The following is a 19,072-nucleotide window of genomic DNA, read 5'->3' on the forward strand; positions in this document are numbered from 1 at the left end:
TCACATGGCACTTGACTATGAGTCTCAGCCATAATGTATATGAACCTTTGATCATACTGTCTAATGAATGGATCCAATTGAAATACCCACCTCTATGGAAGCCTGTCAATAGATAGATGGCAGTTTTGTTCACTGCCATTTCAGCAACAATTTTTCATCAAAAGCACTTTCAAGGAGAGTGGAGAATTCCTTTTTCTTCACTGCTGTGCAGGATCAGAGTAGGTTTATTTAAGATCAGGGGGAGCTTTTGGTGAAACATTTTGGAGTGTTTGCTGTTAAAGAAAACGGTATCAATCTATCAACATGATTCCATCTGTAAAATTAAAGACGATCCTGAGAAACTACATAGGAACAATGCCATACATGGTAGGCTTAAAGCCTATTTGTTGTTTTTAAACATAATTTATTCTCCAATGAGATTTTATGATAATGTAAAAATATATGAAGACCTTGTTATATCTGAAACACTAATCTTTGTTTACATAGTCTAAACACCAGACCAGATTATTTTCATTTTAGGTTTAATAGAAATAGCCATAAAGAAACAGTAAGTAGGGGTGGGAAGACGTGGCAACAAGTGGCTCTCCCATTCTGGGAAGGAGGGTGGGGTTTCTGCATATGATATATCATTCTCCCATTGATTGGGCAGTGCTGTAATCACATAGCAGATAGCCACTGATTTCAGAATTCCTATTTGACATTACATGTGGTGATGCACATGACTTCAAGTAGATCCCTCACCATCAGGGCATAGCAAGAAATCTTCCTGCTTACTATGACAGTATATGTGACAATGCCAGGTTGCTCCACTGCATGCTACCCATTTGCTTTTTCAACCCACAAGTAACTACGATGTTTTCACAGAGGGGGGGGCAGTACTGAGGACACAATGTAGACACAGTGGGAGCAACACTTAGCAATTGTTTGTAAAGAATGGGGTGAAAGGAAACAGTTCTGCAGCTTTGATTGATCTCAGTGTAAAGGACTTATGCATGAGAATTGTGCATTCACTTCACTTACCAGTTTCGGAGTACTGGAAATCAGTGATCTCATGGGGGAGTAGAACTGACATCCTTCCATCCCATATTACATCTGGGCAGTTGTACTTGAATACTTTATCTAGCATACTCATTACAACTTCTTTTTGTGTTCTGTAAACTAGACAAATGACCTGAAAAAATCTATTTCATCACCTAGGAATAAAAAGAAAAAAAAAGAAAAAAAGAAAAAAACGAAGAAGGAGCAAATACCTGAAGTATTCTTTGTCCCAAAGCAGTTATTAACAATACAAAAATAACACATTAGAAGTGATTATTATCTTGTTAATGTTTCCATTCTGGAATGTACTGTACATGATTTTCAAGTTCAAAGTTGACAAAGTGTACATAGCATCAAAAAGAAAACACATTCATAGCTTGTGATTGGTTATGGCATGGTATTTTTTTACTTCATCTTCTAAATTAGTATCCTTTCTTTTTGCTTCTTCCCAGAATTATAGAATACATTTCCTTAGTATAATTTGTACACTGTTGTTCTATACTTCAAAATATACTCATGTAAATGAACCATATCTTATAGATAAAAATATGCAACACATTATTTTAGCAAAATCTTGTTTGCAAAAAAGCAGCCCATTGTCTAAGTAAATAATTGATGGTTCTCAATGGAACGGGTGAATCTGTGCTACAATTATATCACTGCCTGACAGGGAATGCAGTGAATTCTGCTGCACAATTATTGTCTTGATGCGGGTTAAACGGTTTAGAATGGGTAATCAACATGATACGCTGAACAAAACAGATTAAGAGAATCAAATAATCTGATGAGTGACAACAGCATAAACCATCTCCTCTACCTGTCTGAAAGTTGCTAATCAGCTGTTGTCAACAAAATATTTCAGTGAAAGAACTAACAAGACGGACAGTCACTGTTTTACTTTAATGATAAAAACGGAAGGAAAATTAAGAATAAAAGATAAATCTGTACAATTAACAGAAAGACAGTGCTGGTAAAATATATGATGTTAGTATGTGGCTTAAGGTAGTGTTTGATAGTAATACAGTAAATAATTTTTCTGTAAGCAGTTAAAGAAGAATAAACCGGAGCCAGACAAGTAATCATGTTTAGCTGAAGGGAAATACCACAAATGAATTCTGCTGAAAGCCACTTTCACCAAATGTTAACAGTACTTTCCCTCACTGTTGTGTGACAGTGGAGCTGGGAGAATATATCTTCCCACATGGTGGGGAGAGGGACACAATAAGGCTTGAGCCTTGACAAAAATGCATGTTTTGCTTCACTGAAAATAGCTTTCAGCAAAATTTGTTTTGTTTTGTTCATCTAATTTTTTTTGTTTCACAAGTCTTCATGAATCCAAATAAACTAACAATGATGACTATAGTAGCAGTTGATGTACCTGTGTTCTTACTTATGTTTACCTGTGCTGCACATTACTGCACAATGATCTTGCTGAAATGTTCCCTTCCAAAGTGAAATCTGCACTGAAAGGAAGATATACTAGAAAAAAGTAATGTAGGTGCCCAGTATGCCCAATAAGAATCAACACTTATTTTTGCAAAACACACATTTTATTTTCAATCATGTTTATTCATGTATCAAAAACCAGAATTCAAAATGAACTAAGTTCAGCTGGTTCCTACTCAGAAATGGTATGTCTCCTACATATGTTTTTCCACTTTCATACTTCTCACTATAAGAAATGACATTTTACAAAAGTTGAACTACTATACCTCTCCAACCTATGGGTTACTGCAAAACAAATGACACTTCCATCACATGTAGGACCACCATTTCTGCAAAACAGTGATCAGAAACTGGTATCCGTGAGGTCTTCACAGCTAGAAAATGGCAGAGAGGTAACTTAACAAATGTGTAAAATGTTCTTTTGCAATGAGCACGCAACCTGTAATTTCTTGCAGTTGTTGAGCTTGAATATAGATGTATTACAGACATTTTTGTGACAATACAGAAAGTGGCAGCATGATTCCTTCAACTTCCTTTATTCTTTTTATGTAACCTTGCTTTTTTGTCATCAGCATAGCAATATTTGGTTTATGAAATTTAAAATGATACTGAAATCTCAGTAAAACAATGCAGGAATTCAGGCAGCTATGTATCCTTCGCCACGCTACCAACATAATTATAGAACCCAAGAATGTATCATAAAAATAGTAATAAGCAGTAAAAGGAAGCATTACATTGGAGATGCAGTAAATAAAAAGTTTTGGAAAGGGACACTGTGAGATATGAGATGATAACATTCATAAGTAATAATTTACAAATTCCTCATATTAGAGGTACTTCCATAATATGCCTCTTAATTGTGGGTCTGCATCCAAAGTTCCACAAAACTGTATCACTTAATCTCTCTTATCTACCCCCCTGCCACAGGTCTATGAGAAGGAAACAACTCTCAGCGACTTCCACATCTGCAGTTTAGCTGATAACCTCACCAAGATTCAGATGTACTCAGTTACATCAATTTTATGTTTTTGTTTTACAGTCTAACAGTAAGTCCACCTCTTTGCTCATATCTTTCAGCATTGTGCTTTTAATGTCTTTATTAAGCAATATTGTGCTACGTTGGTCTGCCACATTCCCCAACAGTAAGTTTTAATGCTCCTTTCTCATGTAGACTTTTCAGTGTTTTGAATTCCAAAGGCATGGCATGAGGACTTGACTGAGAGTTATATCCATATTTCAAAGTATCATAGTAGTGATATTTGACTAAGTAATGGTTTTGGTCCCGATGAAAAGGCCAGAAGCCATAAAGGTGGATCTCATCACAGAAGCGAGTAGCCAGAGTGTACATCAATAAGCCTGTGGTTGGTCTTTTTATGTTGACCTTGTTCGTTAGCCAATACCTAGAAAAAAATAAAAGAAATAAATAAGAATTCTCTAACAAAATAGTTAATTTTAGTAAGATCTTCAGTTAATATAATATATAAGATAGTGTACATCTAGCCATACACTAAGGTCAGCAACAAAAATGAACAGAATGAAGCAAATTTCAGTCCTACTGTGGCTAGCTAGGACACAGACAGACACAAAACCCATATAAGAGGCATTGAAGTTATATGCAGATGTTCAAAATAAGCAACGGATGTAGTTAATGTCTCACTTCAGTAGCACAGGTATATAAAGCTTTTATACAGTCTACATAATTTAGATCATCTCACCACCAAATCTGTACACCAGCCCATTAGGTATCTTACATCACAACAGCAAGGTCAAAGAAAAAAAAAACAGCATTATCAGTGCAACACTGCATCATTACAAGTATGGCTATTGCGAAAACATATAATTATATCAGAAGAAAAAAAAATAATAATATAAGAGCATACCAGTTAGCAAGTAAATGGTTTTCTCACTGCAGTGCAAATTATTTTGGTCCAGGCATGGACCACAATTACTGGGGTGTGCAATGATACTGTGTCCAGAGCTAGAACTTAGTAATGTGGGGTGGAGCTGGCTAAAAAGCTGCTGGTGTACAGATAAGCTGGGGATCTGCAGTGCACTAAAAACTTAAAAGTCACAGGAGGTAGAGTTACAGAATGCTAATGTATAGTTTGCATCCATCATGACAGAATAATCCTGCCATATTTTGGGATAACAATTTTTCCAGGAAGGCCCAATATAATAAATATCATTGCTGCTACTTCCTCAAGCATTCATTTCTTTTGGCTAGCAGCTCAAGGATCCAAGCCCAGGGCAAATATAGTTGTTAGAGCAATGTTAAGCAGATGACCTCCACCACCACCTAGTACAAGCAGAAAATAATCAGAAGTCAGAATGCAGAGAAACACTGAAAGGGGACTATTAAATAAAACATGTAAAGCTTGGCTTTATAAGAGATTTCAAAGTGGATCTCTCTCAGTAAGCAACTTAAGCATACTGCATCTACAAATTCACTTAAAAAAGTTAGTTTGAGCTCTACCTACAACATGGACACTCAATTGCAATTCCAAGGCATGAAAGCAAGGACAAGAAGGATAACTCAGCTGCTCATTTCAAAAATCTTGCTATGGGCACAGAAAAAAAATTGTGTCGATTTCAGTGGAGCATCACATGGGTTTGCAACTGAATTAGAGTATTATTTGCAGTCTACAGCTAAATGCACATTTTTTTTTATTTTCTTGCTTCTGTATGTAGATAAGAGCCAGATAGGTTCTCCAAGATGTCAGTATAACTACTCAGTGACCTGATTCAGAGTACATGGTTGTGGGGTTCAAAGCTTTATGAAGAGTGATAAGAGCAATGAAAATTTGGTTCACCTCCTCTTACTAGCTTATTTAACTGTAAAAAGAAAGAACTATTCCTGTCAAGAGACTACTAGCCTACTGGAACTGACGGGTCCACTTCTTAATTTTGAAATATCACATCAAGATTCATAAAATCAAGGCCACAATCTCGAGGTTGTGAAACCTCAAAATTAAGAAATGAACTAAAAAAAAAAAAAAAAGAAGAAGGAAAAAAAAAGAAAACATGTAAAACCATGTTTTTGCAGGGGGGCTAGTCCCCCTGCACCCCCATACCCCCTGTGACTTAAATATACTTACTCAGAGATCATGCTACAGTGAAGAGAATGGTAATAGACCGCTATATAATGCAGAATGGGAACATTACCGTCCTCTTTACTGTAGCACAATCTCGGATTTAGTATGTTTAAGTTGCAGGGGGTGTGGGGGGTCAGGGGGGCTTGCCCCCCCGGCAAAAACATGGTTTTATATGTTTTATTTTTTTTAGTTCATTTCTTAGCTTTGAGATTTCACAACCTCAAGATTATGGCCTCGATTTTATGAATCTCGAGATTGTGACACTTTGAAATTAAGAAGTGGATCCGGAACTAACACAGTCAACAAAGGATAAATGAATGAATACATACACTCACATACACTTTTTCCATATGAGGTCAGTGTGTCACTTCAGCAATGACAATCATCTGGAGCCAATGGTCACTGCCAGGTAGCTAGCCATGCCACAGATGCTCCTCTATACCAATACACCTTCAAACCTACAGCCAGTTTAGAGTATCCAATCCATCTACTGCATGTCTTTTTGATGTGGGAAGAAACCAGGGCAACCCCACACAATTGTAGGGAGGACATGCAGACTCTTCCTAGAAGGCATCCCAGCCAAGAATAAAACTGGGGAACTTCTTACTAAGAGGCAACAACATTACCTGCCATGCCACTTTGTATATATGAACACATACGTACATATATTTATTACTATTTTCAGTTTAGTTGCAGTGTGGTATCTTATAGCAGTAGTCAGTACAACCAAGTTATTTTAACAAGCAATCAACCAGGCCACACATTAGTAACATCTACAGACAAATGTTTTCAGAATAAAAAATAAAGATAGTGGACAAATATAATAATCAGAGATACTCAATCAGATAAGGTGAAAAACTTAGGGTGTAGTTTTAATGTAATAAATAAATGATTACAATACTGTTCAGAAATTACTGAGAACCTGTACATCCCGAGTGACAAAAAGAAAACAGCTTGCCTTTTTCTAAGAATTCTTTTACGTCCTTTTGGTGATCTGTCTGAAGGAACTACAGTGACAATAAGCAAGAAACAAAATAATACGATATGCATTTTTTATGTTTTTAATGATCTGAAAGCAAATGATTTTTTAATTTAGCAGAACAAATAAGAAATAAGGTATTTCTTATATTTTTACATACAATCAATTAAAGACATTGAATTTAAGCATGAATGTGTATTGGTCACCACTGATGTAGTGAACCTTTTTTCTTGCATTCCTTATGATGTAGGAACTGATTGGTTTACTGAGCCTCTTATAAGGGAACTTGATCTTAGCAGCAGTGATGTGTATATATTAACCAATTTTTTTAGACACCCTGCTGAATAACAATTTTTAATTTTATGACTGTTAATACTTCAAGCAAAAACTGGTGTAGCTATGAGGGCTAGGTGTGCCCCAGTTTATTCCGGTGTTGTCATCTATGAGTGGAAATGGAAGCCTGTACTTTTTTTCAGAATTTTTCAAATTTTCAACATATATGCATTTCATAAATACATAGATTCACAGATTGTTACTAGGCTAACAATCCAGGGGGAGGCTTTCTATGCCTAGCCAAGTTTTTCCAAAAGAATAATGATGTCCTGTATCCAAATAGGACATCAAGGCCCTGGCATTTATAAGCTACATCTATCCATAAAGGACATGGGTGCCAGGCACGGTGTAAATTTTCTGTTCTCCATCCACTGGTCTAGTTTATGCTTAAACTGAGTAATAGACTAACTCAGCTTCACATTGATGGAAAACATGTTCTGTAGGAGGGGCAGTCTCTGGGATACATATCTGTCTCTCCAATTATGTTCTGTTTGAGTCACAGACAAAATTCAGGTCCCTAGTCCTTGTACCCTATACCCAGATAACTACATTAAGTGTACCTTTTTATCGGGACACATTAGGGTATTTTATATAGAATTGTGTACTTTTATCATTAGCAAACAAATCTCCACAATGTAAAATATTTCAGGCATCTAAATAACAGCAGATTCCTTTTGCAATTACTTTTCTGTATTTGTAATACACAACTATGATTTAGTGATATAGTGATTTAGTGAATGTTTCCCTCATGAAATAGTCCTAACTGTAGGATTAAGCATGTTTTTCAAACTTTAGAAATCTAGGTTTATTCTGTGATGGGTTATGGCAGGACAGAGTTTGACTGAGTTATGCAACATGTGCAACATGTAGGCTAGGAGTCACAGGCAAACAGCACATAACACAGTACTATTCAGCAGCCCTGCAAAGGGTGAGGGAATTAAGACTTTGTGTAAGGCATTCTTTTCTTTGCAGTGTGCAACCCCACCAAGAGAACTTGCAAATATTATTGTTGTACACTCAAGCAGCATTTGTTTTTGATTCCCTGCCAGAATTTTATAATCACGAAAGTTTAGTTAAATAGATATAGTAACCTTTTGCAGCTGTACAGTTTCTATGAGAGGAGAACTTTAATGTTAACAAAGTTTTCTCCTTACCCATTGGGTTACATGTTCTCAGAGTTAGTTTGTTTTTATATAGATTTATGGGTGTATGAGGAGGTATACGGTCTTGCTTCCACGTAAAATGTTTACATTTTATTTTCATTATAGTAAAAGTTTCAGAAAGGCAGCAGGATGACAAAACACGTATTATAAAGTATTTTATTTGAACCAAAAAAAGTAAGCGCTTTCACAGTTGTAAAACTCACTTCATCAGACGTACTCCCTTTAACAAAATAATACCATATATATATATATATATATATATATATATATATATATATATATATATATATATATACTCTGCTAAAAATCATTCAGCCAATAAGAAAAATGAATTAATTATTCATTCAATTAAGACAATGTTTAAGGTTAGACAATAAAATAATATGTAATATAAATAACTCACATACTGTCTTAACATGTAATAAAAATATGTCTACATATAAAATACAGTTGTAATATTAAATAAATTATTTTATTTATTTTATTTTATTTTACATTTGTTGACCGGGCTGATCCAACTGGATTTATGTCCATTTTCAGTGGAGGCCCGGGGAGAAAAGCTCCACACATTAGAATAGAAAAAAACAAAATAGAAATTCATAGGTACATTACCATGATTTGGCAAGTACAAATAGTACATTACATTACATCAAAGCCTATTAGTAAGGGATAAAAGACAATAAGGACAATGTCAAGTACATATTAGTAAATTACATTTTTAGCTTCTGAGTAATTAAGAAACACAATCTTACTTGCAAATTGGGTATAGATATACTGACAATAATATATGAGGTATGTGAAATAGGTCAATATTACACTAAAAGAGTTAACACACTATATTGTTAGTAAAAGATCATTGAGTTAAAGTGGATGAGGAGATTAGTGTCTAGTGACAAGGGAGTAAGTTAGTCTGGGTTAACACAGCGACACAGCCATTGTGATTTAAGGTATGGCTTGAGTTTGGTTTTAAATAAGGTAGTTGAGGGTAGGGAGGTTAGGTCATTTGGGAGGGAGTTCCAGATTTTGCCCACTGTGTTAGAGAACAGAGAGTCTCCAGCTAGATTATTGGTTTTACTTGTGTTTACCAGTATTTTATGAGATGAGCGCAGGGTCTTCAGGTTAAAGTAGGGGGAGATTAAGTTAGTAAGTATAGGAGTATTTGTAGGATGATGCAGTATTTTATGGGCAATAGTTAGTTGGTTGAACAGAATAAGATTTGACAATTCTAACCATCCTAGTTGATTCAGATTATTGCAATGATGGGTTCTATAGGTGGAACTAGTTGCAAATCTAGCAATGTTATTGTATGAACTGACTAGCTTGTTCAGATTGCTTTTGCATAGTCTTGTGTAGATAGGGCAAGCATATAGTAGGGTTGAGATTAAGTGGGTACGGGCAATGGTGGTCCTGGCTAGTGGAGTTAGAAATGGTTTATTCCATAAAATTCTAAAATTATTATTTAACACTTCTAGCCTTAAGCAAAGGTTTTAGGGGAATAGCATCGTTTAAACCCGACCCCTATGTGCAACTAACCTAAGAATCCATTTAACTTCTAAAGTTTCTGTAGCATTAACCGTATCTCCTAGTCTAATAGTTACATCCTGCTTTTGTACAACTTGAAAGACAAATGTGTGTTTGCCGCCAAATTCCATTGTATGTTTGGCTAAGGCACTATACACATAACCTTTAGTAGTACAGTATACATGGTCCCTTATTCGCTTTCCCAATGTACGATTAGTCTTACCAACATAGAAAGACCCCTTTATCCTTTGGAAAGGAGATGAAGGGTCAGTTATGCAGTTCTACAATATGATTAATAGCAGTAATGATTTTTTGAAATGTACTATGCAATACTCATGTGATAGCATAGATTAATTAGATGTTAACATCTTTCTCAAAGATGGAAAATGCAATACACGATATACAGGAAACCTTGTTATAAACATACTTTTCTGCATAGAGATAGCATGCATAATCCTAGAATTTTTGGCAATATTGTCAAAGGACAAGCAATGAGAGTGTCAAGATTGTGCTGTGATGATGCAATATATGATAAAGAATTAGATACTTTAAGGACAAGTTCCTAATGAGAGGATATGATGAGCAAGAAGTAAACAGGATTTACACTCAAGTGAGATCAGATAGGAACGGTCGAGCTAAACCGTATTTCTCCCATAGATCTAGAAATCAAGAGAGAATACGCCCTAGGACATCTGAACTTAAACTGCCAATAGTTTTACCTTATGCCTTGAATATCAATAAGCTACAAGAAACTATAGCCCAGAATTGGCATATATTGTTAATAGATGAAATGACAAAGAACATCGTGGGAGATTATCCCACGTATGTATTTAAGAACAAGAGGTGTTTAAAGCATCAACTCTGCTATCCAATATACAATAGTAAAGTGAAATTGACCAACAAAGAATGGCTAGGTACAAAAAGATGTGGGAAATGTACACAGTGTCCCTTGATAGATGAATCCAGAGTTTCCAAACACCCTGATATGGGTTATTTATGGGAGTTAAGAAATTCTAGTACATGTACTACAAAAGATTTACCCCAGATTCATGAATCCTCCGTGTAAGACTAAATAAGTCTTACTCGGAAACTGCAGTTGAACGGTATGACGTCAGCATGCCATGCATATTCATGAGGGCATGCTGACTCCAATCCAAGTCTAACATGGACTGTGCAGGAAGGCAGGGGGCGTGTCTGACTGCCGAGCAGTCCAAAGGTCCACGCCCCTGCAAGTGTCTGAATTGTGAAATGTCAACACACATGAGCGAGTCCGCTCAAATGTCTACATACCCAACACTACACTCCCTCACACTGTAAACCCCCAGTACAGTTATAAAATGTAAAACTTTTAATTTTTTTCTTATAATTCCTGATATAGCTGCCCGTATTTGAGCAGGTGTGCCCATTGCTTAGCTGCAGTTAGCAATTTCGACATTGAAGAGCATAATAAGAAATGTTTATGCAAATTAAGCCAAATAGCAATAGCGTAGTGGTACAGCCTTCGCACAAAGAGGAGGCATTCACGATTCGAGTCCCACCACTCCCCTTTCTATTTTATGTTTTAAATTAGTATATGAAATAATTCCTGACATATATGAATAAAATTTTACTAAAAAGCATTGAAATGGCCTATGTATCAGTGAAGAAAATGTATATATATAAATATAAGAAGGATCTTGACATATAAATGCCCGTAGCTAAGCAGCGCTTTACCCAGTGCAATATAGTTGCCCGTAGTTATGCAGCACTTTACACAGCACAATATAGTTGCCCATAGTTAAACAGCGCTTTACCCAGCGCAATTAGTTTCCCGTAGTTAAGCAGCGCTTTACCCAGTGTAATATAGTTGCTCCTAGCTAAGCAGCGCTTTACCCAGCGCAATAGGTTTGTGTGGAGCTGCGCACCGTAGGGCAACGTACAGCAAAGTTGCCTAAACACAGCCACACCCCTTAGCCTGTCTGGACAGTAGTAAAATAAAAAGCAATGACAAGGTTCAAACCCGGGACACTGTGCACCATAATCAAAATACTGAACCACTAAGCCATGACAGCTTTGGATAAGCATTCACTATTAACATACATATACTTATAAATGGTAGATGAACCATTGCTAAGCAGGTCTGCAGTCAGCCGAGAATTTTCAAAAATGGTTAATCACAAAAAAGTGTGGGAAATGCGGCATATTTAAGCTCCATAGGAAGGAATACTTGGCATAACTGATTGTAGCTCCCATCTGCAGTTAGAATGGCTGGTGCTGGAGAGGGTACTCACTTTCGAGCGCAACGCTGGGGCATCGAGGAGTCAAAATACATGGTTTGGCTCCTTGTCCACTGTCATGAGTCAAGACTCCTGCAGGGCCATTTCCAAGGGACGGAGTACAAAGCAGAGGCTTGGAACTGGTTAGCTCATGATCTCACCAGTGCCACAGGCGTCCCTCAGACTGGTGAGCAGGTCCGTCACCACCATGCAGACCTGAAGAGATGGAAGCAGGACCTACTGAACCAATGGATACAGGAGGCCTGTGACATGCAAGATGCCCCACTACTGAGTAGGTAGCCATGGAATGCAGTATGTAAGACATGCTAATTTAGTCTATATAATGGATAGGTATGCCTTAATATCCCTTCATTTACTTCACAGCTGCAGGTGTCCGTGCTGCGAATCAGCAAGCCTATGCAGATAGGCTGCTAAGGTTGCGCCACCAGGCAGGTTAGTAATTATTCTGCATGTATTGTTATATTAAATAGGTGAGAGAGCCTGAAAAAAAGTGTTGTAGCCCAATAATACAGCCATAAAATGCCCTGAATAATTCCTCTGCATGTACTGTTATATAAAATAAGTCAAAGAGACAGAAAAAGAGTGTAGTAACCCATTATTAAAGGTAAAATAAGTCTGGAATAATATCTCTGCATGTACTGTCATATAAAATAAGTGAGCGAGCCTGAAAAAGAGTGTTGTAACCTATTAATAAAGGTATAATATGTCTTGAATAAGTCTTCCGCATGCACTGTAATAGAAAAGTGTGTAATGTAATTAATAAAGGTATAATACTTGGAGTGTGTCTGTGTCACTTACTTTGAAATGTTGTTGTACTCTTGCATTATATAAATAGTACTGTTATATTAAGTGCTGTCACCCCACAGTTGGGCAGTACCATATAAAGTGGATCAAGGAAGTGCCGGTAGCTGTAAAGCATATATACAGTCCTCAACGTTGGTTAATGGCTGGCATGCATAGGTAAATCTGGCACACGAGTAGCTTGTTAATGTGTTCCCCAGAAATGTGAGTGTGCAACATGAAATGTAGGGTTCTGTAGAAATTTAACTGAAAATGTCACGTGAACACATCCAGATATGTAGATATATTAATATAAATAAAATATATAACTATGTAGCAGTAACATCTGCATCTTGGACAGTTAGTATGTCAGATATAGGTCAGGTATATAATGAACTAGCCAAACCCATTACACAACCTAATGCATGTAGCCTAGTGTAATAATACATGTAGGGGATATACACCTGCAGTCAATAGGAATGTAGTGTAGACTAAAAGTACTTATAAGATGTTAATGGAGGTTTCTTTTTACACCCTACTGTATGTGCATAAACAATGCAATTCCACACCTCAATGGGTATGTCTAATCTCAAAACATTTGTTGGGACATATGTCCTATTGTTCTATAAATATCTGCATTGACTTTGATGCATGTGCCCTGTTCAAACACCACAATCTTGGTGGCCTGTTGCCACCAATCATCCCTGCATGCTGTTGTAATGTCCACTGTCATTCAATATATGCATGTGTTATGCTTGCTGTTCAACTGTTGGAACCCTGGTGTGTTGGGTTAATGGGAATATTACTGCATGCTGTTACAATTAATTGGGAATGCTGTTGTCTATGTTGTAATTAAACACACCCAATCACAGAATGTATGGAAAGGCCGGTCCCAGCGGACCCACCTGTCCCTCCTCAGCTGGCGATTGCACCTGGCACCAGCAGGTCCGGTGCCCAGCCCGGGTTCCCCTCCTCCATTGGTCCTATGCCACCTTCGAGTGGAAGTGCTGCAGGGGATGGGGCTCATCCCCCCTGCAAGCATGGGCGGAGAAGGGCCACCTGTCACCCTCTGAAGGGTCCGGGTTGTGGTGCGTAGGGAGATCCAGCGTTCAGTCGCTGATCCCCTATGCCAGCTCGAGGCGAGAGTGGCGTGAGTCACGGGTGAGCCTGCCCTCCTACGCAGCCCCCAGCACAGCCACCCTCAGGGCTGTGAAGGTGCAGTGGTGACTTCCCATGGGTGGGGATCTCAGTTCCACTGTTACCATCTGTGGGCTCATGGGCTTGCGATTTCCAAACATCCGTCCCCGTCAATTGTGTTCACCCACCCGATGTGTCGTACTCCACCCCTGTATGCGTCTTGTTTGTCTTGTCTGTTTACCTCCCCAACCTACCTCCCCAAATATACCTACGTCCTCTACCTCACATTCTGCTCTCACCTGAAAAAAAAAAGAAAAAAAAGGGCAATCTGTTCCCACAAAAAAATTACGCCCCATACATAGCTGCCCATTTCGCACACATGTCCGCTGGACATGTAAACTGATAATTATAACTCGCAGTACAACATACTTTGTTGTCCTCACCCCTCTCTCAGGGGTGAAAGGTTTCAAATTTCACTCCAAATATCTAACATATGCACAGCTGTTGCTGGTAAAGAAATGGGCAGCTATGGACCTTATCTACACCGTCCTGCACATCCCGAGCTGGTTTCCCTACTGTCTTTTCCTCTTTGTGCCCCCTTTTTTACCATTTTCCTATCTCCCCATTTTCTTTTCTTTCAAAGAAATTAGCGCGGGGGTTAGTGGGAGTAAGCACTTTAAAGCAGTAGTTACCGGGTTTGAGCGAGTGTGCGCATGTGTGCGCTTAACTAAGCATCGCTAAGCATCACGCAAACCCGCTTACAACTGCTTAAAAGTGTCTTAGTCACTCTGTATGTCAGGGCCCTTGTTCTACTCAGCAGCAAAATAAAACACCTCTGTCAGTCTCGAACCCCAGACCTTGGACACACTAGACTGCATGAAGTACCACTAAGCCACAGCAGATATGCAATAACTTGTTGCTGAAATAAATATATCATGCAATACAATGAGAGAATGTAAAGGAAAAATAGGAAGGCCATAACACAAAGCTTGTTCTGTGGATCTTTACCAGCAATTGTTGTGGAATTGCATTACATGACTGTGATAAGAGAAGCAGGCATTCCAGCAGTAAATAATGTTATAGAGGCACTTTACAACCCCCACAAAGTATCATAGCAGGACAACCACTGGCATATCTGATTAGGGCAGAGGCCATACTTCCTAACTGTGACTACTTTTCAGGGATGTCCCTGATTGTGAAACATATTTTAGCTGTGTCCCTCTGAATCCCTCTGAAAAGTACTGACATTAGTCAGAAAGGTGGGGTATTACACAATGAATAATGACAATAATAACAGTAGACACTGCTTGTACTTCATAAAACGTGTACTAATCCATATGCACTGTTTCACTCAAGTCTACACTTACTGTCTCTGTTATTTGGAAGGTGTACCTCACTTTTAACTACCTATCCCTGACTCCATGCAAATATGTATCTGAGTGTTTCATAGGCCTGACAGAGGCACAAACACACAGGCATATCAGTTTTTCTGCTGTTACACACTCTGCAAATAGCTTTGGGAGGACTTCCACAAGCATACCCTTATGTAGGAGTACAACACAGAAATACCAAAGGATGTAGCCATGTACTGGTAGCAACTGACTGTAACAATGCCATTGTACCAGTGCTGAAAATACCTGTGGGTTGCACAGACAAAGAATAACAGGCTACCATCTGGATAGGATCACAGTTGGGAACTATGCAGACAGACAAACTGCCTTGATAAACTAACAGGTACCCACCAATCCTTTAAGTCCAGTAAGATAACATTCACACAATAATACATAATGCTCTCTGTATGTCTGCACCCCCCCCTCAAATTTTAAATATACGTGTGGGTTTAGGGGCTACCAAAGATGTAGGTAAGCATACTCAGTACTGGAATTGTCCAGTTTTCCTGAGAATACTGTGCTAATGTCAACAATAAAAAACACAAACCCTGCAGAAGTGAGTACATTAATATGCACAGTATAACAGTTCACAAACAGTTCATGTGCCAAAAGAATACTTCTCAATAATGACTTTTGTATGGCAGTTAATTATATAAGTAGAAAAGAAACTACATACTCACATATATCTTGTGTAAGCATTTGTAGGGGTGAGTTAAACTCCACACTGATAGCTCTGTACTGGAAGTGGCAGCAGTCAGGTCTGAATACAACATGTACATCACTGTCTCCACCTCTAGCTTCAGATATAAGAAGTTTACCAACCTTCTGACTTAAACAACAGTGCCCACAGCAAACAAGCATGGGCCCCACTCTGGAAATCTGAAAGTGCTACGCCTACATAACTTAGCAATTTATAGTATTGGGTTGCTATGACAGTGAGTACTGAAATTACCACACAGCAGGCTGTATGCATTTACCAAATGCTGGGCACCAATTGGTGCAGAGGTCATCACATGCACATGTGCAGATACCTATAAAAGCAGACTGTACTTGCTATCCCCACATGCAATCAATACACTGCACATGTTATAGCATCTGTAAACCTGGAGAGGAGTAAAAAAAATATATATATAATTTAATAAAACAAAAATTTAATTAAGTAAAACAAATTTACTGAATCACTAACCAAAAATATTAATTAAGTAAAAAAAAACTTAATTAATAACCAAAAAAAATTAAGTAAAAGCAAACTTTACTTAATTAATACCAAAAAAAAAACTTGGCAAAGCATACACAGACGGACCTGAAAGTGACAAACAGGTATGCAACAGATATGTGGTTACCGGCAAGTAGTAGATGTTTATGAAGAGTACTGTACATACTTTGAAACATGCATATGTGGCAGCAGTAGGTATGTATGCACTGATGCAATGCATAACTACTGCCATGGACAAATTAGTGTGTAGCTGTGTGCAGTGGGACATAACTGTGACATATGTAGCACAGCATTAAATGCCAAACAACTGATCATGTTATCTATGTTCTGTACAGTACTGTGTATAATGGCTGTTTGGGGGAGTAGTGCAAACAGCTATATAAACATGGATGTGACAGAGTAACACATGCATGATAGTCATATAATGTGTAGCTTAGCATTGGCAACTGCTGTACTAGGCTAGTATAGTAATGTAGCATTAGCAGCTATAACTACTCCCTGTAATATTACTGTTATGCACACATGTGACAACTGCTCATGTTGTAGCAAGGCCCAAGAGGTAATCCATGAGGTCTACGGACTTACAACAGTGTGGACCTTGTGTGTGTATGGCACACACATATGGAGAGATATTTATATGTCAGATATATTAACATCTTAACATCTGCATAGAGCAAGGGACATACTGCAACTGTTTGTGAAGGATGGACATATATATGTTGGTGAAGGTTGTTATGTGCATATTTGTATGTAGGTTGTAGTGTGTGGCAAACAAGACAACATACAGTGCTGGTATATGACATGTGGTGTTTAAACGCTGTGGGTATGATTTGTTAAGTTTTTAGTCTTCCAGACAGGGAGTCCTCCTAAAGATACATGAGCTGAGAATACCTTCAATGCATTCTGCACAAGACTGTGCAATATTATTATATAACTGTATCCCTCTCAACCTTTGCATAATTGATATTCCCACCATGAAAGGTGGACTGTATATGTGCCTATATGTAAATCTATATGTACACCAATGGATGTTTATATGTATGCTCAAGCTCAATGTTGTAAATGTATTGCCATCCCTTTTGTTAAAAACCCTGTACCCATAAACTACCACATAGGTGGTAGTCTACTCAACACCAAAAGTGTGATAAGAGACCACGGGACACAGGTGGACAGTAGTGTCCCTTTTGATAATCACAGTGCCACACTAGTCATGTAAACTGTGTACGGTCCACATGTCATCAGAAAAGGTGTGTCATCCATGGAAAAAGAGGTCAGTGTTCCACTCTACTCATCAGTCATAAAACCCATCATAGAGTACAATGGCCCTTTTGGTATGTACCTCAGAAGACATCTACAGCAACTGTAGATGCCAGGCACATACCTCACAAAGAGTATTACCAGACTCAAACAGATGTCCTATGCAGACTGTCTTACAAAACCACAGCTACACTGTGTCGCATACCGCCTACCCAGAGGCAACCTCTGCCTAACATACAAAGCTATGCCAAACCCACAGGTGTTGGACATGCTCCATGTAAACAGATCAAAATCCCTACAAGCTACACACTGTACTGATCTAAACCTTGTAACGTCAAAAAGCAGAACATGCTGGAGTGGTACATTCTCATCTCAGACACATACCATACTTTGGAACTAACTACCTATCAATAGCAAAGAAAGGTCCTCATTAGCAGTCGTCATGAATAATCATGATGAATGGATGTGAGATAGGAAATACAACCCGGGAATCACCTCTTTGGCTCTGCATGACAGGGGCACATGAACTTAAATTACATGGGTGTTGAAGGGCAGGGTACCGTATGGCTAGGCTTCTATAGCCCCTACGGCTAATAGCCTATTAGCTACCTAGGACTTGATACACGCACGCATGTACTTGCTGCATTAATTGCTATGTGAGGTTGACTGAGTGTGATGGTGAATGTGTCAATGTTGTGTATATGTGTGATAGCCTAGTGGGAAACTGTTTATATCATGGTATGTAGTGTAATAGCTCTGATCCCTGCAAAAGATATGTATGCTATTGCTAGGCAGGAAAAGCAGTATGGTATACGGTGTGACATAGTCCCATGGTGTTGACTGGAGTGTGCCATTGTAGGCTAAAGCAGTGCATGTATGCTTATTGATTGTTAACACTAGTGAATATAAATCCCATATGAACTGTAGTACTACCTGAAGCTGTAGGCCTAAACAGCACAATATGGTGTATATCCACATTGCTTGGAAACACTGTTTTGTTTGTTACCTGTAGTCCTCACACATTACATACCTCAGGCATAAGGTTTTGTAAGTGCTGACACACAGTACTGTATGGCACACAGGTAAAGCTCATCTGGGTTGCCATACCTTTGTGTCTTGTAGGCATGTCTGATGTGTGTGTAGGTATGCCTGTAACATGGCCTCAGTGATATGTGTGTTACAGGATATAAGTGCATATCTAGCAACATGTATAGTGTAGTACAGCAGTATGCCACCTATATTGATGAATGTGCACATATGTTACTTAGGGGTTTGCTATCAACAAGTAGTGTGGTGTACTGGTAGTACTGTAACTGTACTTTACAATCATTTGAATGGATGACATATTTCTGTATGCATTAGCTTCATATATACCTCATGTGGCTAGGTGGTGCATTGTGTCACATACAGTGTGCCATGTACTGTTGTATAGTCTTACATACT

At 38.2% G+C, this 19,072-nt stretch overlaps 1 protein-coding gene across 1 annotated transcript in view; it reads right to left on the reverse strand.

The window, feature by feature from the left end:
- Positions 1-2,566: 2,566 nt before the first annotated feature.
- Positions 2,567-19,072, reverse strand: part of ST8SIA2 (ST8 alpha-N-acetyl-neuraminide alpha-2,8-sialyltransferase 2) — a 1,698,605-nt gene continuing 1,682,099 nt past the window's right edge. The window contains exon 6 of the mRNA XM_044078364.1: positions 2,567-3,884. Coding sequence (XP_043934299.1) covers positions 3,599-3,884 — 286 coding nt within the window. The 3' untranslated portion in view covers positions 2,567-3,598. The remainder of the gene's footprint in view (positions 3,885-19,072) is intronic.

This window comes from Protopterus annectens, chromosome 7.part0 (assembly GCF_019279795.1).
Source record: "Protopterus annectens isolate FY-2018-M chromosome 7.part0, PAN1.0, whole genome shotgun sequence".
NCBI lineage: Eukaryota > Metazoa > Chordata > Ceratodontiformes > Protopteridae > Protopterus > Protopterus annectens.